The sequence below is a fragment of the Urocitellus parryii genome, chromosome 1 (genome assembly GCF_045843805.1).
Source record: "Urocitellus parryii isolate mUroPar1 chromosome 1, mUroPar1.hap1, whole genome shotgun sequence".
NCBI classification, from domain to species: Eukaryota; Metazoa; Chordata; class Mammalia; order Rodentia; family Sciuridae; genus Urocitellus; species Urocitellus parryii.
In genome coordinates, this window is record NC_135531.1 from 91,209,324 (window position 1) to 91,235,223 (window position 25,900).

Consider the following 25,900-nt stretch of genomic DNA (forward strand, 5'->3'; position numbering starts at 1 on the left):
GTAACAAAATAAATCTAACATTCTTCAAGGTATTGTGAAGATACTGATGGTATGTCTTTTGGGTTTCAATATTTTTGTCATGTTGGTTTGTTCCAGCTCTCTGTTGATGTTTCTCAAGATGCTAATTATGGTGGCACTTGGATGCTAATTTCAAGTGGCATTAATGACTCTTCAGATAGTTGTCCATGGACTTTTGTGGTTTGCTTGACAATTATTTTCTACAAACTACGATTCATTTTGAATGTGAGAACAGTGTGAGAGCTCACACTCTACTGGGATCCCCAGGAGTTCAGAAGAGGAATTCAGCCGTAGGAGGAAGAGAAGAGGAATGTGGGTAAAGTTGAGAAGAGATGGCTGACAAGATCCACTCCTAAGTGACCTCCTAGATAGAACGTCTTTGGAGAGAACTGGCCCCCAATGGAGGGCTATTTAGCAAGCTTTGAGATGTCCTTTCAAAAGGACCATAAGTGGTTCTCTGCTTAGCTTTCTGGGAAGTATTTCCCAGCCTCAGTCGGGTCTTGTTCTTGGCTTCACAGTCTGATCTGTTTGCCTTTTATCCTTCTCCCTCTCAGCTTTGTCCTTGATTTTTTCTTGGCCATCACCACACTTTCTTCTTTAGGTTGATGGTGTTTTTTTCTAAGTTCCTTCTTCTAAAATCCTTATTTGCTTCAACCTTCTCACCCTCTCCTTCAGTCATGACCTGCACATTATTCAACCTCAACTCCAGCCTTCAAGGAAAACAAATGAGCCTGTATTCACATTTTTCTTTCATTTAAATTGCTGTTACCAGAATTTTTCTTTTCTTTATTTTTATTCTATTTCCAAATATTGCAGTTATAGGAGTCATAGTCCTCAAACTTTGGTGAGGTTAGGAATGTTTTATACTCATAAAAGTATTAAGCACCCCAAATAGATACAGATATTTACTGTATAAGATATTAAAACTTAGGAAGTTTTAAATGTTAATTAATTTTTTAAAAATAAACTACAATAATTTAACATAAATAATATTTGTAATAAAATATTTTCATTGTAATGAAAATAATAATTTCATTATTATGTAATAATATAGCCATACTAATATATAATATAGTATAGTTATATTTGTAACAATACTATCCAAAATTAAAAATGCTTAGTGAAAAAAGTAGCATTGTTTTACTAATTTCTTTACTATCTGGCCTAATCCAAGACAAATTGACTTCAGCTGTTTCTGCATTTCAATTTCTTGTGATTCATTGTTTTGTTTGTACCATATGACACAATCTGAACTTACTTAGATACGAAATTGGAAAGGGGAGAATTTCACAGTTCCTAGAAGGTCCTTCCAGGCCCCTGAGACCACATTTTGAGTTGAGAAACAATAGTATAAAGTATACTGGGAAAGTAAATACCCTTTTCAAAATTTTAGTTTTTAAAAAAAAGTTAACTCTGAATTCAAAACAAGTGATCATACTAGAAGATTGCTATTCTAGACTTTTTGCAATCCAACCTATTCTGAATATTTCTGGAATTCATATAATTTAATTCTCAGAGAATTAAAAGAGAAAGGCATGCTAATATGTAATATATTCTACATAACATTAAAATAAAAATGAAATTTATATTTGTATTGGAAAAATATTTATTGAACATAAAAAAATCTTGTGAAAAATTTCAAGGTTCCCTCTGTTATCATTTACATTCTTCAGAAATATATGACAATAAGAGGGACAACCTTAAATTTCATAATCCCTAAATGTACAGGCAGAAAAATAGATCCTAATACCAAAAATCACCATCAACCTGAAGAGACAATTAGATAAAAATAATTTGCATCACAGAGTTAAACATTTTGGAGATTTAAAGTACAACATGATCATTACAGGTAGCAAAAATGTACTGTATATGGGATTCATGCTACAGAAGTAAATTTTAGCTGCTAAGGCCACAAAAACAACAAAAAATGGATAATTATTTAAATGATTCATGTATTAATTTGCTTCGCTTTAATAACTTTTGTACTATATCTTATAATGTCATGCTGTATACTTTAAATATACACTAAGATTTTTCAAAAATAATAATCTGTATCAGAATTTTCTTCAACAGCATCTGCCAAAATTGAAACAAAAAGTAAGGCAAGAGTTCTTTGGAAGAGATTTATTAATGTGATCCGGGTTTTTTGGCAATGCTTCTGTTATTCAAAGATCTCTCCTTTATACAAGTGGAACATCTATTTATCAATGGAAATTTTTCACCATTTTTTTTTTGCTCACAAAGTCAGTGAGCTTTCACAGTCTTGTTCTATCATTTGGCTCCCTCCTGGACCATGCTGTCCTGTGGATTGGGCTGTCTGATGTCACTCATTGGCTATCAGCAGGCCACATATCACACAATCCCCGTGCAGGCTCTTAACAGTTCAGTCTTCATTTCATAGTGACAACAGTGTGGGTTTAAAATGGATAGTGATGTCAAAGTCTTTTAGAATAAACCTCCTTTAAATATTAGCAATTCATAGAAAATGATCTTCCACTGAACAATGCAACTTTTAAAGCAAAACTTAGCCTTTCTTTACTATCTTTCACTACCTTCAGATGGCATTATGTAGATAAGTCTTATCTCACAAATGAGATTGTAACATTTCTGTGGGAGAGACCTTATTTGGTTTGTTTGTTTTCATATATCCCACAGAGTATAAAATGGAGGTGCAGATAAAACCTATATGAGACTCTTACTATGCACCATGTGTTCCTTACAGACACATTTTAAAAAGTGAATTCAGAGATCCTTGACTCCTCCAGTTACATGGACCACATTTTCTAGTCTTTTTATTTTTGTTTTTTCTTGTTTGTTTGTTTTTGTGGTGCTGGGGACCAAACCCAGGGTCTTGTGCATGTGAGGTGAGCACCTATCAACTGAACTATATCCCCAGCCCTATTTTCCTGTTTTTAAATAGGTCACTTTTTTTTTCTGTTTCAAGTTTTGAGAATATGACAAAAACTGTGGATTGTCTTCTGTTCCCCAAAGCATACAGCTTCAGGAACTGCTTCATCCAAATTTCAGCTCCAACCTTTCACATTGGCTAGAGTCATCATTTTTCTAGATTGCTTTAGTTTCCTCCAATTTATATCACCAGTAACATCAAAATAGTTGACAAAGTTACTGCCCAGAAGTAGAGAATAACCCATTGGACTCCAGGTACAAATGCTCCATAATCTGCTAGGTTCATTCAGCAGCTATGCAATTGCCTTAAATCAGTTTTTTCAGTATGGATTAAAAAATGTTTCTGGGAACAAAATCCTAGATCACTTTTGTAACCCCATGTGGATTACTGCTAAATGGTCAAACAATGGAATATTAACTCTACTGATATTAGTGCTTATTATAACTTAAGTATTAATAATTTATTTATTAATCTGGGAAATGGAAGAAGAATAGGTAATACTTCAGGATTTTCTGCAAATGTAAAAGAGAGGGAGCAAATATTGAAAGCAATCAATAAGGGAGCATTCATTGCTTGCCAACATCCATTTTTCCTGAGAATCAACCCTCCCCATCCCTCTCCATTCTGCTCAAAGGGGAGAGCCCATGACCCATGCTCAGTCTTCTCATAGTTACACATTTCCTAGGAGTAGGCATAGAAAACAAGCAAGGCCAATGAGAATACTACTTGACATTAGCATACAGATGTAGAAAGAGAGGCCTCTCTTCCCTTTAATATGAGACTGAAGAATATAGACTTGGAACTTCTGTGGTCACGTTTCCTACGATTTAGAAAAAAAGAGGAAGATACACAAGACACCAATATAGGGTGGGTGGCAAGAAGAGATACACCAAACCAGAACCTCTGGATTTAACCGTACCTTTTTATATCTTTAGATAATTGTATATGAGTGTCCCAATAAGTCACCTTTTAGCTTAAGCAAATTCAAACTTAAGTATTAGTTACTTGCCATTGAAAAATTTTTAATCAATGCATAGTCTGTCTGAATCCTATAGTATGAGCTGTCCAGAAAAGTAGCTACACTTTAGTATCTGGGGAAGACTGGTGAAACAGCTTCCAAAGTTTTTGAGTCTCAGAGTACTAGATGTATCAAAATATGTGTCTTCCTGTATTTCTTCATTATGAAAGCCCAGAACATGTCAATGTGAGGTACAGTCATTTGAGTTAGGTTATTTCTTACCAGCTTGTTTTTCTCTACTCATAGTGAATCTGTCCTCACATGTAACTGTCTAGATTAGCTGTCAAGTATTAAAATGGACAGATCATATCTTCCTCCCCTCTTTTCAGTCAGAATTTATATCTGATGCTGCATTTTTATATGGGTTGTTCATGCACATTTTAAGAAGTATGTTAGATTGCACAGACTGGCATCCATTTTACATAAGTAGAATACATTTTGTTTTGTTTACAAATAAATTATAAATTTACTTTTAGTCTAATTTTCTCAGGCACGAACATGTTAGAATACCCAGAGCTTGCCTGGTATGGTGGTGCACATTTATAATTCCAGCGGCTCCAGAGGCTGAGGCAGGAGAATCAAAAGTTCAATGCCAGACTCAGCAAAAGTGAGGCATTAAGCAACTCAGTGAGACCCTGTCTCTAAATAAAATACAAAATATAGAGCTGGGGATGTGGCTTAGTGGCCAAGTACTCCTGAATGCAATCCCTGGTATCCCCCCAAAAAGAATACCCTGAGTTTCCTAAATGATCACATTAATGATCAAGACTTTTTTAAATAGTTTAAGAGGCTTTACCAAGACTGTCAACTGAGGAAAAAACACATGAAACTTATAATACTCCTTTGAATATTTTTATTTATTTTCAAATAATGTGTCCATTTGTGTTAATATTTTCATTAGAGAACAAAATTGAATTAATAGGTGTTGTTCGTCCTCTTGAAAGTTGTGATTAATTGTTACCACTGAAATGGGATTGGGTTTCTATTCAAGCCCACCATTTCTTCCTCAGAAGTAACTTAATGGGTAGAACCCATTCTTCAGTAGGCTGTTGGATATACCCACAGTTTGGCTAACATTGCACATAAATTTCTTCACACTCATTTCTAAACCATGTGATCTCTGCCAATCCAATATGGACAGCTCATATTGCAGAAACCACAGTAAGGGTATAGGATATGTGTAAATGTGTGTGTATGTGTGTGTATTTGTATATTTAGGATTTTTGCTGGGAGAAGAGTATGCTCAACCCTTCTGCCTGCATATGACTTTTAGAGAACCAAAATACTCATTGTGATGGAGAAAAGTTAATCATGGACCTAGAGAGGGGAAAACATTCCTAATTTTGAATATCTTAAATTAAATGGTCATTATCCCCAACATTGAGATCAAATGGTAAACCATCTAGGGTTCTTTAATGACCAGCAATAGAAACTGAAAATCATAAAAAAGGAAATTTAGTGGCTCATATAATTAGAAAGTTCAAAGGACAAACTATAAATGAACACTAGGAATTACATTATATGAAAAGTACTCTTTCTTCACATCTCATCAAACTTTCTTTTTTCCTTGTCGGCTTCATGTTCAATGCAGTGAACTCCATATGATGTAAAAAATGGTCATGATAGATGCTCAGTCCATCCTCTTGGGTCTCATCATTTCAGAGAGAAAGAGAATACCTCATTCTTGATTATTTAAGCACAATTTCTGGATAGGACCTTCTGGAATGACTTGGGCCAGCTGAATGTCTTTGATGCCATCACCACATGGCAAGGGAACGGAGTTTCTGGTTGGCTAGGTGTGAATATGTGCCACCTTTATATGAGGAACGCAGAAGTGATTGACAGTTCCTTTAGGTCTGAGCCAGAAACATCTATGAATGAAAAAGGAAGAGAAGGAGGAGGGATAGGTTGAGAGGAACTTGTGCCATACGGTAATAGTGATGATGACAACTTTTAACAAGAAAGGCAGGAAGATGACAAGAAAGAGGTCTGACAAGTTGTGGTCCCTGTTAGTCACCAGCTCTAATTTACTTCTGAAGCAGAAAGGTGGGACATGCAGCTGAAAAAGAAAGGGAGGAAAGAGACATAAGCAAAATCCCTAGGGCTTAATTTCTCCCCTTGTCTGATTCACCCAGGGGGTTAATGCTGTTTCTGATCTCGGTTACAATGAAGATTTTTATAAGGTGGGACTTTCTTTCAGTTTATCTCTTTTTATTTTGCCTTTTAGGTGGACAAAAAAATCGTAAGAACTGAGATAGGAGTTCTTCTTCGCCTCTCACATCCAAATATTGTAAGTGGTTTTTAACCTATTATTTCCAATACTTTCAAGCTACAGAAAGGGATTGTTGTTTTTCACTGTCCATGTTAATAATGAGAAAGGGCTTCTTCCACCCCTGGGGGACACTGGGTCTAGCTCTTGTCCTTGTCTCATCACATTTTCCATTTTTGGTCTGAATCAACCCTGCAAATGCATTCATTCATTTCCAAAGTAATATACACAACCTTTATTTCCATGCATACAAGCATAGAATTTGGGAAGTTTTATTTCACTCTCATAAAACACTGGCTTTCTCAGTCTTGTGTGCCTATCTTATTGATATGCCATTGCCCACAGGGCCAGTGATGAAGTGCATTGCTTTCAAGAGTCCTTTCTGTCTCCTTTGAGAGGGTATCTGCTTCAGAAACAATGTGAAGATGCAAATAGATGATGTACTTGAATGGGGAAAATAAAATGTCCTCAGAATCTCTGCTTCCATCTATGTCCAGACAAACCCTCTGAGAGAAATGCCTAGTGAAAAGCTTTCTTGAACCAATGAAGTGAAAAAGAACAAAATCACTTTCTAGGCCATAACTTGTTTTTATGAATTAAGCCATCTACTTTAAAAAAAATGTATTTTACCCACTTCTCTGAGAAATTTGAGCTCTCTGAGGGGATGAACTGCAATACTGAGGCTCAAAGCAAAGTGCTTACAACTTAATGTCCGAGTTAGGAATGCATTTAGCCACAAATCAGCAAATGCTTTCCTCATAAGAATCAGAAGTCAGGGGCTGGCGTTGTAGCTCAGTGGTAGAGCACTTGCCTAACATGTGAGGCACTGGGTTCAATCCTCAGCACCACATAAAAAGAAATTAATTAAATAAAGGTATTGTGTCCATCTACAACTAAAAATCAAAAACAATTAAAACAAATAATCAGAAGTAAGAAAGTTTTCAGCATTGATTCACCTCACTGACACCATCCAGGACCCAGATGCCACCCATGCTTGGTCTTACCCTCCTCTGTGCATTGACTTTCACCTTCATGCTTTCCCTTCATGGTCCCAAATTGATGGCTGCACCGTTTTCACAAGTCCTCAGGTTTGTATTCAAGGGAGAAGGTCTCACCAGCTGAGTCAGATGAGAAAAGTTTTCTCAGGAACTGCTATAGCAGAATTCTTTTCAAATTTTCTTGGCTAAAGCTGTCACAAAATCATGGATGCTATTAGACTGGACAATGGGATTGTCACAAATCATTTAGACCAGTTGTGATCCACAAAACAGAACAAAATCATGATCTTATTCAAGGAAGCCTAGGCATCCTGCTTTCCTGAACAAAATCAGGGTTCTGTTTGCAATAAAGTAGGGGGAAAAGGGCTTTGGGAAAGCAATATAAAAATCTGCCATACCCAATCACTACTTTTATAGTTTCTCTTTTCTCTTCAAAGAGAGGCCAATGTGGAATTTTCTTCAAATGTGGATCAGTAATGGACACTAGATTCTCAGATGTATGTAGAAAAACATAAAAAGCAGTTTGGATTATCTGAATGTAACGAAAATACTGGTGTGGTCCATGAAATCTTTACCACCACTCATTCTTTTTTTTTTTTTTTGTACTGGGTATTGAAGTCAGGGACACTTGACCACTGGGCCACATCCCCAACACTATTTTGTATTTTATTTAGAGACAGAGTCTCACTGAGTTGCTTAGCACCTCGCCTGGCCATGGCTGAGGCTGGCTTTGAACTTGCGATTCTCTTATCTCAGCCTCCCGAGCTGCTAGGATTATGGGTGTGCGCCACCGCGCCTGGCCCACCACTCATTCTTAAGGACCTCCTTTGCCCACTAGCAACTGTTAAGCTGTTGAGGATATTATTCACATACAGGCTTTAATGGGTTCTATGCTGACTCAGGCCCCTAATTCAGAGTCCTTTCTTTCCAAGAGAAAGAAGCATTTTACATCTCCAGCAACCATGATGTTATCCAACCGATATAGGAAATTGGGTTTTATTTTTGATTCTAATGATATTCAGAAGTTGGAATATTTTAGCAAAATTTAGGCAGTTATTCTTCAACTGCCAAAATGATAAGTGTCAAAACTTAATGGAACCTTTGAAAAAGATGATGTAACTGACAAAATCAACAACCCAAAAGGAGAGTGACAAATATCTACCTGATACTAGAAAGAGGGACTTTTACTAACAATGATCCAATACTACTTATTGGAGAGAATGTTATTTTAGCCATAATCTTAGATAGTTTCAAGGAAGATTAAAATAAAGAACTTGTGAAATCATTGACATATGTGTATATCTTTCCCCAGATAAAACTTAAAGAAATATTTGAAACTCCTGCAGAAATCAGTCTGGTCCTAGAACTCGTCACAGGAGGAGAACTATTTGACAGGTAAGGTAGACCTAGATATCTAACCACAGGAATGCTTGCTTTTGGCCCCAAAATATAATCTAAGGGAAATTCTCCTGAAATTGAATAAATAAAAGAGCATAATAAAAGAGCATTCTACTGGATAAATTTCCCTGAAATAAATATTAAGAAGGATGTTGAAAAAAGGTGGATAGTAGTTAATCAGATAGAGGTAAATGAAAATTTGGAATAAATAAATAGAGAACCACTATAACATCTTTTTAACTTTGCAAACATAACACAATAAAAATAGAATTTTGAAAATCATATTAATTTAAATAGTAATATTTATGAAAATAATTTGAAAAAACATTTGCAGAAAACCATAAGAATTTAAACCTATACTCTAATAGTGTTCTTTATAATAACCCCCAAACTTATAGAAACCAATACTTTTCCAATGATTATTTTTAAATCTACTTTTCTGTAAAGAGTTCCATGTTTCAGGGTAAAACATTTTCTCTTTTTGGAAGTTATTGCCAATTTCAGTTGTCTGCTCATAGTTCATCTCTCAAAGGAATGGTTTGAGAATGCAGGAGGGAAGGATGCTTTTCAATCTGGCAGAACAGACAGGCAGACAAGCTTTATGTTTCTATAGTTTTTCCACCTTCCCCATCACTCAGGAAAATTCCCTGTTTGCAGTGTTGGGCTCTTGGGAGTCTTCTGCTATGTTCAAGATGGAATTGGAAGAAGGTAAAGAGACTAAGTAGGTTACACACTAGAAATGGTAAGAAGCTTTCACTGGTGGAGTGTGCCTGCAGTGAGGGAGAATTGGGCTATGGTTTAAGGGGAAGACAAAGGAGAGACTGGGTGCCTGAGTCATGGTAAATGCTCCATAAATATTTGCTGAGTGAATGACTAAGTAACTGCTATAATGAGTGGACTCTGAGGAGAACGATATCTAAAGGGGATTAGTTTTGATTGTGTAGAGAGAGAAACCCCTCTCCCTCCTACTATGGCCTTAATGTTTGTGTTGCCCCAAAGTCACATATTGAAACCCTCACCACCAAGGTGAGGGTTTGTGAGGTGACTAGGCCAGTGCCTTGATGAATTGGATTAGTGCCCTATACAAGAGGCTCAAGAGTGATACCTCCCCCTTTCTCTGTGTGTGGGACTTAGTGAAAAGGCTCAGTGAGGAAGCCAGCACTTGCTCAGACCCTGAATCTGCTGATTCCTTCAGCATGGACTTCCCAACCTCCAAAACTGTGAGAAAGAAACCATGGTGGTTTATCATCACCCAGTTAATGACATTTGGTTATAGCAGCTGAAATGAACTGAGATACCTCCTTCCCATCCTTACTCCACCCAGTTGAATTTGCTGCCTCTTCAAAAGTGTCCCAAAGTGTTTGGATGGTCTTTTAAACTGTTCTGTCTTTTATTTTGAACCTTACCCAGTAAGGATTTGAATCTTTAGGTGGGAAGGAACAAAATGGGCCACCTGGATTGTAACTACATATGTATCTTTAACAGAAATCTAATTTTGTTTGTATGTATGTTGAAGTTTCCTTAGAACAGGTGGATTTTTAAAAAATTTTTACTCTTTTCATATTTTCAATAGTGAGTCCACTACAGAAAGTGGGCATGGGTAGCCTTCCGGTGTTGGTTATTTGTTTGTTAGATTCACAGTTATGAATCCAGACTGTACCACTCAAGGGTGAATAACTAACTGAGAGTAATTTACTTAACTTCTCTGAACCTCGGGACAAATTTAAAGCTGTTCTATGTTGTGAAGAGAACTTAACAACTTGAACACACTTTAAGAATATATAATCTTATTCTAAAACTATCAAGTTCCCATGTGCTCCTCTGAACTAGCCTATTTGGCTATTGCCAAAATTTGCCTATTAAGACTTCATTTTTCATACCCCCTTTTGCTGACTCTTTTCCGTGCACATATTATTTAGGTACATTAGTAGAGTTAGTTTATAGGCAGATCCCACTGGCTTTGGAGCCATGAGTTTTCTCTGAGCAGACCTTGCATATTTCTCTGCTAATTATGGTGTATTGGAGAGAAATTTTGCACTCTTTAATAGTAAATAATTGCAGTTAGGAATGACATACTGAAGCTCTCATCTACTAATAGCACTATTTACCTTCCTGCCTCTGTTTATTTGAAGTAATTTGGAGTCAAAAGTCTCTATGTATCACTGTGTCCCAAGCTTTCTTCCATGAAAGAATTTGGAGTAGAATTTAATTCAGTTATAGGAAAAAATAAAAACCTAAGTGCTATTGATAAATTTCATTTGCAGAAGTAAATGGATAAAATATTCATATTTAACAGAAAACATCCCAAAAGATGGCAGATAGCCAGTAAAGCACTCAACCACTCCCAAGCTGTTAGTGGTTTTGGAAGATAGACTTTTTCCCCTAAACATTGTCCACATCATTGACATAGCTGAGATGAATTTGGCATCTGCATTAAGTTACTTATTTCTACAATTATCTTTAAATTACATCACACTGAAAATATATCCTGCTTTTTAATATAATCTATTGAGGGTTTTTTTTCCTTTGAAAGTAAAGAAATCATAATATGACCTCTTCCTGTACTTAAGTCAAACTCAAATTTATTTAGTTGTGATAATGAGAATTCATTCCTTGTCTAATGATGACTCTAATAGCACCTAATGAATGAACTAATGGAGCAATTGAGGAAGAGACAATTATGTTAGTTCATTATAGTCAAACTAGTTGTATTTTATTAGCAGAAAATCTATTCTATGATTCATGTATGTAAAAAATTAAACATAGTCATACTCCAGGTGGAATATGCTATTTCATATAGAAATTAAATAATGAGTTACATAGGATAAATTATGATGGATTTTGGAATAAAAGCAATGCTTTTGATGTTCAAGAAAAAGATTAAAATCTATTTATCTATATAAGTGTATTATGCCATCAGTTGAAAAAGAAAGTACCCAAAGTTATTGTTCAATCCTTCCCAATCTGATCGTAATTCTTAAAACCCCAACATCATTTTCATTGAACCTTTTAGGTGGAGAAGGTGTTTGCTTTAAGATGTAAATTTTCAAGTTTTTTTTCCAGAAAATTATCATAGTTACCACAATTAATTTAGCAATATCCTTTGTGTTCTGATTAAACCAAAAGCATTTTTTTCTGATTCTTGTCTGGTAACTCCATTATCCAAACACCTTGTAAATTTCTTTTCTTGCCTTTTCTGCTTTCTTCTTATACTTTTGCTTGCCAATGCCAAATATTATATATGAAAGGTTTTAGAATTTGAAGCTTTGAATGCTGTTTCCTTCCACAAGAACAGGTTTTCTTTTATTCTGACCAGCACTTAAGGTACAAAAGAGATCACTCTGATGCAATCAGGTATTGGGCTGATTCAAAGCTGGGCTTCCTAAGGGCTCCTCTATTTCATGTCAATTCTTATTCATAGGGCTCTGCTCTTTAAGGGTCTCAACTTTAAGCCAGGGGATTTTACTGGGGTTCTTCTTCCATGGCAAAACTCAGATCCTACCTTCCATCCCCTCAGTTCTGTGAGATGGCCAGAAGCTTTTCCATCTTCTCAGCTCTCAGCTGCTGCTTTAGAATGGGTTCATGCCTTCAGAGGGAAAGCAGAGGCAAGCAATGGCAGCTTTGCTCTGCTGGGTTTTCCTTCCTAGATCTAGGTTGATGAAGCCTTCACTTCCTTGGTAACTCTCTAATGTCTTCAAATAGATTTTTAAAAAAATATCAGTCTTATAGTTTTCTATTTCAGCATTTCTGGGCTTCTAACTCATGATGAAAACCAGTTGACTTTTCAGAACATTGCCATTAGGAAGATGTTCCAAAAGTAGGACTGGGGCTATTTCTTGCCCCAGTCTTAGGGTTGTGTGGTGGTTGATATTCCAATTAACCAAATTCAAGGAAAGTCTAGATTTGTGAAGACTGTTGTGTTAAATATTAACCATTAATATGTCTGAAGTGAAGTTCTACAATATTTGATTATCAAGAAATGGTAATTGGTCACTATGTGTGGGCTGTATTTGAATTCCTACTGGAAACCTTGTGGGTGTGCAAGACATTTTACTACCATCATCTCATTTCCTTCTCACAGCAATATGTATGCAAAGTCGGCCCTACTACCTAGGCAAGGCCTGCTATCCATGCAAGATAACTGAGGATCAAGGACTTCCAATAACTTTTTATCAATAAGTCACTTAGCTTATAGATTCTAATAACAACAGTAATGAAGTAAGATTGAACTCAAGTATATCACATTTCAAAGTGTGTGAATTTTCTATCACATCATGAAAATGTTGATATGTGTGTATCTAAAAATAAAACTTCTATACTGGGGATATAGTTCCATGGTAGAGTACTTGCCTAGCATGTGCAAGGCACTGGGTTTTAACCCAGGCACCCCTAAATAAATAAATAAAAACAACTTCAGATGAGTAGTCTAACATTTTGTCCAATGTGAGTGTTGGGTCAAATTTATGCATTAATATGCAGAGTTGTTTTTTGATCATGGATATCTCTTTGTGTGGCTTTATATGGCCATATGTGAAGAAAACATACTTTGAAAAAGATGTATGGTCCTGGGGTTTGTTGTTGTTGTTGTTGTTGTTGTTTTGGGGGATGGGGTGTTGTTTTGTTTTTTGTTGTTGTTATTGTTGTTTTTGAAAGCTTGGCTATAAAGGAATAGATAGAGGTGAGGTAGTTGAAGGGGACCCAGGATAAATGGAAACTGGTTATTTTAAGATGGAGCACTAAGGACACATGGATTTTCTTGGGGAAGAAGCCCACAAGGAGAAGCATGAAAGGTCTGTGTGAAAGGGACTTATATTTGGAGTTAGCCAATCCCCCCAAAACAAATGCTGAATGTTTTCTCTGATATAAGAGGGGTGACTCATAGTGGGGTAGGGAGGGAGAACATGGGAGGATTAGATGAACTCTAGGTAGGGCAGAGGGAATGCTGGTGGGAGGGAAAGGGGGGGAAGGGGATTAGCAAGGATGGTGGAATGTGATGGTCATCCTTATACAAAATCCATGTATGAAGATTTGAATTTATATACAAACAGAGATATGAAAAATTATGGTATATATGTATATTAAAAATTGTAATGCAATAAAGGAGTACATGTATAATGGCATAAGTTGGCGTGAACATATTTTATGTACAGAGATACGAAAGATTGTGCTCTATATGTGTAATAAGGATTGTAATGCATTCCACTGTTATCATGTATTTTAAAAATAAATAAATAAATAAATAAATAAGTAAGAAAGGGACTTATATTTGGAACATTTCAGAGGGAAAGAGATCTAGAGTCATATAAAGGAATTTGTTCAGCATAGAAAAAGTGTCCTTCTTCCTCAGAAGCAGAAAGAAAGAGATAATATGCCAAAGAATCAAAGACCTAGATTAGTCAAAACAATTCTGAAGTACAGAGCTGGAAGAATAATTGTTTGAGCTGAAATATAATTTTATCTTACTTATCAGCTACTAAATTAGCCTTTTAGTCTTTTATGGATGATGACATGACATCTGAGGCTCCTGGGTGAGAGACAAAGGACTTTATTTCTCATAGCCCAGCAAACATTGTGGGCATCAGCAAGTTTATGTTCTTTGAGTTTCAGTGTGTATTCCTGCATGTAGAGTGGGGCAGGTTAAAAGAGAGGAAATAATTCAAATGTCATCAACTGGTGAATGAACAAACAAAATGTATAATGCAATACCATTCCATATTAACAGGAATGCTATTGATGCATACTGTAGCATGGATGAACCTTAAAAATGCAAGGCTAAGAAAAAAAAAGCCAAAACATGGAAGATTTCCTATACATATATAAGAAATATGGGGCATTGGGAGATGAAAGTGTTAAAGTATCAAAGTGGAAATGTCAGAGCACACAATGGCAAAAATAAAAACTTCTGAGGAGCACCAAATGTCTGCTGAAGCTGAGGACCATAGATTTTAGAGACACGTATCTCCAAAGATGTGTAGTCTTCAGCAACTGACACACATCTGGTCTGTGTCATCTTGTGTCATGGGACTACACCTCTCCCTATCTCCCATGCAGTTTTTGACAGCTTCTGTTTCCCTTGATTTTTATCTGACTTTCCAGTTGTCTCCTTCCTGGTCTCCGTCCTATTTCCTCTCCGCCTTTCCATCTCCTAGCGGTCCACATTTCCCTGAACCGTCTTCCTGCATTCTCTGCAGGTCAATCTGACACGTTGCCTGTGGCCTGGGCCACGCTGGTGACAGCCTTCTCAGCAGAGATGAAGCTGTGCTATCAACAATCCACCAGGCATTTTTACCAAAATGCTCCTTTGGCATTTGTAAATTAATATGTCCTCAAATGAACCCAACATCCTTCTTCAACTCTTAATCTTGTTTCCCTTCCCTACCCTTGTGAACTGATTCACCAGCTAAACTAATCAGCATGGATTTCTCCCTCTTCCTTTTACTTCCTTCTGCCCATAATTCTTCCTGTGGAGAGCCTTTCAAAGTCGTCCCTTTCCTGCATTTCCATTGCTTCTGCCCTTGGAGCCTTCACATGCCCTCTCATAGCAGGAGAATTCTAACTAAAGTTAATTTCACTCCCTTCCACATTTAAAACATGGATTCCACCAGGTCAGTCCAGAAGACCACTCCCTCCTTGCCATTCAAGTCCATAATTTAAAAAAAAAATGTAAACAAAACCACTTACAAACTGTACTCAGCCCAGTGTTCTAACTTCTAACTTTGGAATGGACCTAAGGGATTCATAGTCCAATTCTCTCATACTATAAATGAAAAGCCTGACCCAAAGACTTTAACTTCACTACCCACTTTATTCTCTTCTTACTACCATGTTAACCACAGTACATTATCATCACCCTCAAGGAACTCAAGGTCTAGAAAAGAGAAAACAGCTCTGTGTTATGGATTCTAATGTTTTTAATATTGCCATAAACTTTCAAAAATGTGTATTGGACCTTATGCAGACAGATGTAATATCAAAAGATAAAAATAAAATACATGAGGGCTGGGGACCCAAAAGAGAAAATGAAGATAAAAATCAATACCCAAAGGATATATCATAATGTACTTTGCATTTGCTGGTGCTTGGCCCCAAGTTTGGCCCCAAATATTCATGTGGGGCTGATCATTGCTCTAATTGAGATATAGAAACTGTGCATGGAGTCTGAAATGGCTTCAGAGAGGAGTAGAATCTTTTGAACTAAATCTTACATGAAAAACTGAAAATTAGCAGCTAGAAGGTAGAAGGACAAATCTTCCGGAGCAAAGTGATATCCAAAAGCATAACACTCTGGCCAGGGTAAGGATGGTTTTTCAATCCCCATTTCAAATGTTGGGCTAGGCAGAAAGCAAGCAGTTGTGAGATATTTGTCAAGTGAATGATTGAATAAACAGCCGGCTCTTCAGCAATTTATCTAAAGTCTTTGGGTCAGCCTTTTCATTTATAGTATGAGAGAATTGGACTAGGAATCCCTTAGGCCCATTCCAAGGTCTACAATGCGATTTGGTTTCCTATTTCTCCTGTACAGCAACTCCCTAGCCAGCACACACATTGATCCACCATCCCTGACTCCTTCCTTAGCTTTCAATATAACAGGTACAAGCAGCACCTTTGAAACATGATTTTTTAAAAAACATATATGAGTTTAGCACTCCATGAGAAAGTTTCTTAGAGAAAAAAAGCAAAACAAAAATACTATCAATGAAATGAGAAAAAGCATTAACTGAAACTTATAGAGGAGTGGGTAGACTTATACAGGTACTGCTGAATTAATTAAGTATAATTTTGTATGTGGCAACATTATAGTGTAGTGGCAGCCTTAAGACTTGTTTTCTGAACCTTATACTTCGGGGCTTCTCTCCTCTGACATTTGGTCCTGAGTACACATTCTCATCAGACCAAGTCTTTCTCACTTAAGCCTACAATCATGTAATAACGCAGCCATTTGGACAAACACTGCGATTAGGGGACAGAGCAGTACACTTCCTAATCTGCATGCCAGGAAGTCTGGGGGCCTCAGGATATGATCAGATTAGAGCTTCTCAGCTGCAGGGCCTGTGCTGACTGCCTGGATGGAGATGTGCTCAATTCAATTTGCGACAATTAGTGTGTCGAAGCAAATGCACAAGAGTCACGTATTAAAGCAGACCCTTGGAGAGAAACAGGCATTACCCATACATGTTTTCTTATCTTACAAGTTTAAAATGATGAGAAGGAAAACAGACCAACTGAGGAGAAGAGGCTTGTGTGGCAAGCAGTGAAATTAAAAGGCACTGTACCAGAGGAAAAAGGCCTGTGGAGGCTGGAGGATTGCAGTGAGAGGCTAGGAAAATGTGCTGTCCCCACAGAACCTGTGGACGACTGCAGAATGGGGCTCCCCAGACAGCTTTTAGGGTCAGTTTTTTTTCTTTTCTTTTTAAATATACACGAATGATAGTAGGGTGTATTTTGACATATTGTACATACATGGAATATAATTTATTCTAATTAGGATCCCGTTCTTGTGGTTGTACATGATGTGGAGTTTGACTGGTTGTGTATTCATGTATGAACATAGGAAAGTTAAGTCTGATTCATCCCACTGTCTTTCCTATTCCCATCCCATCCCTTCTCTTCACTCCCCTTTGTCTAATCCAGTGAACTTTTATTCTTCCCTCCCTCCCCCTTATTGTGTGTTCACATATCAGAGAGAACATTAGGCCTTTGGGTTTGGGGGATTGGCTTATTTCACTTAGCAGATAGTCTCCAGTTTCAGCTGCAAATGCCATAATTTCATTTTTCTTTATGGCTTAGTAATATTTAATTATGTGTTTGTGTATGTATGTATGTATATATATGTGTGTGTGTGTGTGTGTGTGTGTGTGTGTGTGTATATATATATATATAATCACATTTTTTAAATGCATTCATCTCTTGAAGGGCAACTAGGCTGGTTCCATAACTTAGCAATTGTGAACTGAGCTGCTATAAACATTGATGTGGCTGTATCACCATAGTATGCTGACTTTAAGACATTTGGGTATGGGTCAGTGTCTTTATTAAAATCCTGGGAGACATTTGCTTTAACACTGAGCCTTCTAGATCAGCCCACAGTGGAAAGCTGTGGAACTCTGTGGCATAGAGGTAAATTACATGACCCTGGGCATTTGAAATTGATCTTAAGATGCTGGTATCATCTTAACTGCTTTTGTACTATTTTACAAATTATGAAGAGGAAATGAAGGTAAATATAGCAATTACTATGTTTAAATAGAAAAAAATAAAAATACCAACCAAAATTATGTCCCTATTTTTATAGCTTTAAAAATCCCTACAATGATTGCATACCTTCATTGTTTCTAAAAATCAGTTATTAGTATCTTTCATATAAGGTTATAAATCCTTGACCATCTATCCGTGGTTCAATTTAATTGACAATTTTTTAAAATGCCAGCCAAATTGTGTGAAGGAATTATTGTGTTACTTTTACAACATAAATACTCTATTTTGCTGAATTTAATCCCTTTGATCTAATTTACTTTGAGTTTTGAAAAAGATGCATGTTATTATAGTAATATCTAAAACTCTAGAGCTGAGTTTATATTGAAGTCCTGAAATAACCCTTCTGCTTTCTGCACTAAACTTCTGAAAGCATGGATGTGGCTGTTCTCCCTTGGGAGCCACAGCCAAGGCACTTGTGATGGTGATTACTTCCAAGTCTAGTGCTTTTGTTGTGCCATGATAAGGAATTAGGTAAAGAATTGTCCAGAGGGGCTGGGGATGTGGCTCAAGCGGTAGTGTGCTCGCCTGGCGTGCTGGCGGCCCGGGTTCAATCCTCAGCACCACATACAAACAAAGATGTTGTGTCCGCCAAAAATTAAAAGAATAAATAAATATTAAAAATTCTCTCTCTCTCTCTCTCTCTCTCTCTCTCTCTCTCTTAAAAAAAAAAAGAATTGTCCAGATGTTTATGGTCTGAAATGTTTCTGACATCCATTCGTTTGGTGGTTAGTATTGATGCACAAGTATTTATTGATTGTCTACCATGAGCAAGGCTTACAGCGAGGATCTGCTGAGTGATCCAAGCAAAGGTCTTTCTTTTATTATTATTATATTTTTTGGTTGTAGTTGGACACAATACCTTTTTATTTTTATTTATTTATTTTTATGTGGTGCTGAGGATCAAATCAAGGGCCTTGCACATGCTAGGTGAGCACCCTACCACTGAGCCACAACCCCAGCCCCCAAGCAATGGTCTTTTGCAAAGACCTAGAATGTTACTTAGCATCCTGCCGAAGGTATTGAACAAACATACCTGCTATGTATCATGTGACCTAAATGGACAGAAAAGGATTGTAAGAATTTATTTTCCTTTGCTCGGTCACTAGTATCTTCACTTATAGTCATAGTTCTAAGTAATAAACTTATGTTGGTGAATTGAGAAGTTCACTTCTGTTGATCTTTCTAGTCACCCTCCAATGACCTATGTGTATGGAGTGTGCACTGAGATAAAGTCAGGAAGGTGTTCAATTTGGTGTCCTTGCTCCACATACCTGCGTTAGGGATGTTGTTTCTCACTACAGAATCAACCAATGCCTGCTCCAAACCCACTGCACAAACACAATTATAACCTGTATCATATCAGTGATAATGTTTTGTTGTTGTTGTTTATAACTTTACTTTCTTTACATTTTGTGGTCTCACCTGGGTGAAGAGCCAAATCTCTTTATATCCAGCAAGTACCTGGCTCACATTAGACAGTCCAAAATATTGATGAATGTTGACACCCTACCTTCATGCTTGAACTCTCACTGTAATTTTCTTCTCTTTTATTTTGTTTTTCAAAACAATTTTCCTCCTGCCTGATCTCATGCTTCTCTTCCTCACCTGTTCCCAGCCTCACTTTCCACTCTTCCCATATCTGGGAAACTTCTATACACTTCAGGCCAGAACTGAGCAATCTCTAGAATTCTTCATCCACCCTAGGAGGCCTCCAGAAGATTACTGCCTCTTCTCAGCTCTTAAGCTTTTCCCTAATGCTTCTGTCACAGCATTTAGCACACACACCGTGTTGATTGTTGTCTACCCACTTATACCAGGAGAAACCCCAGGAGTGAAGAGACCATATCTTATTCACCACTGAGTACCCAGTGCATAATAGTCACTCCATAATATTTATTGAATAAAATAATGAATGGACATGACTGTTGGAGTGCATCTTCTTTATAATTAGACAAATTATTTTATGAATTTAGCACATTTTGAGGGAAATCAGTGAAATTTCCAGTAACTATTTTTAGATACTTATTCTTCCCTCCATTCTACCTGAAAACAACTCCCAAGAAAATTCATTCCTACATCCAGCCCATCCCTAGGCATTCACTCAATAGCATGTTCTAGAATAAAGGTCTTCATTCGTTAATGTTGTTGTAACACAATTCCTCAGACTGGGTGACTTATAAACAACAGAAGTTTATTTCTCACAATTCTGAGGCCAGGAAGTCTAAGATCAAGGTGCCATCAAATTCAATATCTGGTGAAAGGATGCTTTCTATTTAATAAATGATGCTTTCCTCGTGTGTTCCCACAGGATGTATAGAGGAAGGCAGCAAGCACTCTGAGGCCTCTTTTAGAAGTGCACTATTTCCACTCGTGAGGGCCCCACCTTCATGACCTACTCACCTGTTACTAGTGCTTAGTGCATTCGTGATCAGGTTTCAATATATGATGTTCGGGGCCACAGAAACATTTAGTCTATAATAGATATTTAGCCCTAAATTATAGCCAAATAAACAGACACAAATACCACATCTAAGCCAAAGCTTAAGACTTTATAATAAACCAAAATATAGAGAGAAATTTCTACTGAATGAAGCATCGCCTCTACAAATGACATTTATGCCCACAAAGAACTGTTCATTTAATAGACAATGTGGGGAAATGACTCACGGTTCTGCAAATTGGCTCTGTTAACTCCAAGATGTGCCATTTGCATAGAGTAAGACATGAGCATTACCCCAGGATGTAGCAGTTGTTGTAAAGCTCTAGCCTGGATAAGTGACTATGGGAAAAATCCACACTCTTCTTCTGCAGGCTTGGAAATAAACAATTTTATCTTCTGGCGAGAAGGAATGTTTGAAAAGGAAGTTAACCATCAGTCAGCCTTTTCCATCATTTTTATAAAAATTCCTCTCCTTTAACAAGACTACAGAAAGCCAAGCTCCCAAGGCTGCAGGTCTAGTGCACAGAGGAGATGCTAATTGCACTTGTGCTAGTTGATGGATGTATCACAAAGTCTACATTTAGAGCAAAATGCAGAACATGATATAACGGCAGAGTACTCCACTTACTCTGTCACAATAGTCTTTCTTTTTCTTTTCTTTCATACTTAATTTTTAAATGTGCAGAAAGTATAGTTCAAGATGTTATTTCAATTAAAGTTTTAGTGAATAGACTAACCTAATCATGAATTAGAAAATTTGCAGATTTGTAAGAAAAGTATCATGCAGACAGGATTTTCAGGCAACCACTTAATAACCATCCCCTGGATATTATAGTCCACATTCTCACTTTATTTGACCTTATGCATAACAGTGTCCAAAAATAAATAAATAAAAAGATGAGGAGGGATATTTTGTCTCTCAACCTTTAAAAAAGATGATGTCAGTGTTTCTTGCCAATGTTCTAAATAACTGGATTGGAAAATTAAATAATTGAATTTTTTGCATCATCTTTTCAAAGAATGAGAGTGAGAGGGCATATCCCTTCCCATCTTTGTACTTTTTTGGATGATGTTGGTACATTAGGTTAAATAAAGTTAGAAACTAGATTATAATAATAATATTCAGGAGATGATTATTAAGTGGTTCTTGAAAATCCTGTCTATATGATATTTTCGTTACAAGACTACAAATTTTCCAATTCATGATTAGACTAGTTAGCCTACTCACTAAAGCTTCATTTGAAACTTAAAATACTGCATATTTGATAATATTAAGGAATTATAACTTATGGGTATGATATTTTCATTATGATCATGACTTTAAAATATCTCATCTTTTAAAGATACCTCAAATATTTAGGAATAAAGTTATATGATGAGTCTGACCTTTTCTTTGAAATAATAAAGGAGGATGCAAAATAAAATAAATATTTATTTAAGCCAACAGATAAAACAAGACTGCCTTGAATTAATCATTGTTAAAGCTGTGTGACAATTACCTTGGAATGTTTCATCTTATAGTATCAACTTGGAATGTTTAAAATTCACCATATAATGTTTAAACAAGATGGACTTTTTTTTTTCCTCCTCAAATAGGATGAACAGTTTAAGCTGAGGCAAAATAAATGTTTTTCATTTTCCTAAGCAAAGTAAAATGTTTAGAGTGCCAGTTTATGGGTCTCTCTCTCCCTGGTGTTACGGTAGCTTGTAGCAATTGTTTAGATGTATCTTCTTTGACACTGATTTAATTAACTTCTCTTAACATCTATTCAACTAAATGTATGTGTCTGAGAAGCATTTCATGTTTTTTTTAGGATTGTGGAAAAGGGATATTATAGTGAGCGAGACGCTGCAAATGCCGTCAAACAGATCCTGGAGGCAGTCGCTGTAAGTAAAAAATAACAGCAACCCCGTGCTTGGCTCTTCATCACCTCTTTGTTTTACAGAATCGTCAGTTAAGAAGCACAGACTGTAATAAGCTTCCCCATTTCTTGAGTTTGTTTCCTTCTTGTTTCATCATTTTTTAATTTGGTGTGGAAGTGGAGAAAGGTTGGATGAGATAAATATAGACCCTGGAGCATAGAGATGATTGATTTTTCATCAAGATGAGAAATGACTGAATTGGGAAGAAAAAAATTGTGGCAATTTTATTTTTTTCCAAGGAAGACATACAAATTAAAAATTTACACTGGATATGAATTTTACAAAGTTATGATAGAAACAAATAAATACACATTTACATATATGTAATTTTGAGAAGCTTGTTTGGATATTGGGAAATATTTGCCTAGATAAAACAGACTACGCTGGTTAAAACCTTCCCATATGTTTAATGGTGTCTAACACATGCTAGGACACCTTGGTGATTCATTTACTGAGTATGAACCCAAAACAACTTTTTTTTTTTCTGAACAAAGAGAACAGAGTCCAAGGGAGGATGGATATCATAGTCATTTAAAAAGCCAAATATATAAAATATGGCCAGAATCAAAATATAGGATATTATTCAGAGTTATTTATCTAACTAAAATTCAAATCAGCCAGTGATACAAGCACATGTCCTATTATACCCACAGCAAAAACCAAGGGAGCAAAGAAAGGAGAAAGGAAGTAAGGCAAAGAGAAACAGAGAGTAGGAGGGAGGAGGGGACCACGGAGGGACCCTGATATCTAACTAGCTTACACACCAATCATGAAAAGAAGAATCAAGTTTCACAATATTTGCATAGAGCCATAGAAATTACCAGTGTATATGTTCTAACCAAATCCATTATTGAACTATCAACACCAGGTTTAACTTACTTTATAGCTCAGTCTTTCCAAATAACACCTTCCTGTAAAAGTATTAGGTCTTTTTGCAATAGTGAGGAATAAAAAAGTTTGAAATAAGAGTAAACAACACGGGAAAGGATGCCACAATTTTTTACATTTGAAGGAACAACACAGCTCCTAATTATATGAGTATCTAATATCAAGTTCATATTCTCACTATGCCACTTCATTCCAGGTTTTTTTTTTTTTTTATCACCCTGGTTTCCTAGACTTGCAAACTTGTGAATAATTTCAACTCTTCCATTCCCTTCTCTTTTCCCATTTACCTTTCCAACTTCATTTGAATCTTCCTTCAAACATCCATAAACCTAATCCTACTCCTCATCATGCTATGAATGTTTCTGGCATAGAATTTAAAAAAAAAAAACACTTCTATTTGCTTCCAATTTCTATTCTTAAATATGTAAGTCTAGAATCATCTCTTGCAATCCCTATTTTTATTTTGTCACTTCTTATTTCAATAGTGGTAGTTCATGTACCTCTTAAATACCTATTTTAAAACTATACTTTTCCCTACTATTATTCACCATAGCTTATCTACTCAAATAAACAAATGGCTATGACCCACATCACTTTGTCCAAATCTGGCAGGCAGCCGTTAAGGGTACTTTGAGAGTCAGACAGAACTGAGTTCAATTTATAGACATATGTGCACGGACACATCACTAAATACCCTTGAGCCTCAAATTCCTCTTATAAAATAAGCACAAACATTCAACCTAACAGTGTTGTGGAAAAGATTAATTGAGACAATGTAAGGAAGTCACAGAAATGTTTCAATAAAGAGAGCAAAATAGGTGAAGAATTTTCAGATTCAGAATCTTTATTTAAAGATTTAACTGATATTGTAAATCTATTCAAATATTCCTATTTCCTAAGTACTAAAATAAATAAAAACAATTGTGTGATAGTGTGTTCCATGATCTGGGTGCTGATTGCACAGATAAGTGCAGTTGTGGAAAGTCAGTAGGCTTTGTTTACTGACCTCTCTATATATTATACCAATACAAAGCTTTTTTTAAAAAAGTGTGCTGAAAACTTTGTATGAATATAAAGTTATAACAGGTCATCAATGCTCGAGTCAACATGCCATGTATGTGTATTTGCAATTTACCTGACGAGTCATGTGCTTGAATATGTTTTAAATTTTATCACATACTATTTTTCAGACAGATTATTTTTCTTCCTGGGACAAAAGTGTGTTATGCTCTGATACTACATGAGACAGTGATCAAGGAATGTGATAGGAGAGGGACAGTTGCCCCTCAGGCTGCCACCCTCCTCCCCATATGACATTCTACTGACAAGATATTTCAGGATGGGGTAATCTTCAGAATAATTGTTCTGAGAGCTTCTAGTGTGCCTGTCAGTGTACTTAACAACAGCATGCAGACAATCAGGTGGGGGTTATTGCAAAGACACAGAGTTATGTGAAGAATCCTGGCCAGGCAGCGTGGACGGTAGTCAGGACTCTCTTCTCCCATTGCTGTTTGTTTGTTTGTTTGTTTTTCTCATTATCTGCTTTCCTCTTCTCTCTTCTAACCAACTTTCTCTTCTCAGACTCACAAAGTGACATTTGGTCAACTTAACATTCCTGTGTTAGCATATTACAATAAAACTCAAAATGGATGTAAATATTATTTGATCCTAACTCCAGATTTCAAGGCAAAAGCTACATTTGGAATAACTCAACTCTATCCAAGCATCCTTCCCTCATCCAACCAATTGTAAACAGGATGGGAATTTTGTAATGAAAGTGGCCAATGGAACCAGCCTGGGAAGGGAAAGAAGGGGCTGTTCAAAGGGAAAAGGCTGGTTGTCTAGTGGTTAGGATTCTGCGCTCCCAGAGGGAAAAGGGCAGTTATTTCTTGTGAGTGAGTCTGACACATTAAACATACCTTTTGCTACTATATCTCTTCTAGTATTTTTTTTTTGCTGCTACTAATTATTCATGTTCCTCTCCATTCCTGATTTTTCACTGCATTCTAAAACGGTTGGTAATAATACATATCTCTCTGTAATAACACTGCATGTAAATGGTCTCAACTCTTTAATTAGAAGTCAGGCTGGCATTGTGGATTAAAAAACAACGTCCAACCATATGTTGTTTGCAAAGGACTCATATTACAAGCAAAGAAATCCACTAGCCAAGAGTGAAAGGATGGAAAGAATATTCCATATAAATGAAGACCAACAGTAAGCAGGTATAGCTGCTTTCATATCTAACAAAGCAAACTTTGAAGGTCTCTTGAAACAAAGAGGGTCATTTTGTGGTGGTAAAGGGAACAATCTAACAAGATGATATAATGATAATAAATATTTATGCCCTAAATGTTGGTGCATGTAATTACATAAAACAAATACTACTCAATATAAAGACTCAGGAACTCCAGTATAATAATATTGAGTCATTTCAACATATTTCTCTCACCATTAGTTACATCACCCAAATACAAAATCATTGAAGACTCTTCAGAACTAAATAAATATAAATCACATGATCCTAACAGATATCTATAGAATATTTCACCCAAAGACAGCTGAATTGTCCTTCTTCTCTGCTGCCTATGGAACCTTCTCCAAAACATACCATATTTTAGGACACAAATCAACTCTCAATAAATGTAAAAAAATCAATATAATTCCTTAAATCTTATCAAAACATAATGGAATGAAATTAGAAATTAACAGCAAATAAAAAAACATAAAAATTACATACATACATAGAGATTGAATAAAGCAAATTTGAACAAAGAAGGGACAA

The 25,900-nt window shown here is 36.3% G+C and overlaps 1 protein-coding gene across 1 annotated transcript in view; it reads left to right on the forward strand.

The window, feature by feature from the left end:
* The window catches only part of Camk4 (calcium/calmodulin dependent protein kinase IV), a 230,935-nt gene that overhangs the window by 145,548 nt on the left and 59,487 nt on the right, over positions 1 to 25,900 (forward strand). Inside the window, exons 3-5 of the mRNA XM_026391313.2 lie at positions 6,172 to 6,234; positions 8,524 to 8,606; positions 22,119 to 22,191. Of these exons, the coding sequence (XP_026247098.1) occupies positions 6,172 to 6,234; positions 8,524 to 8,606; positions 22,119 to 22,191 (219 nt within the window). The remainder of the gene's footprint in view (positions 1 to 6,171; positions 6,235 to 8,523; positions 8,607 to 22,118; positions 22,192 to 25,900) is intronic.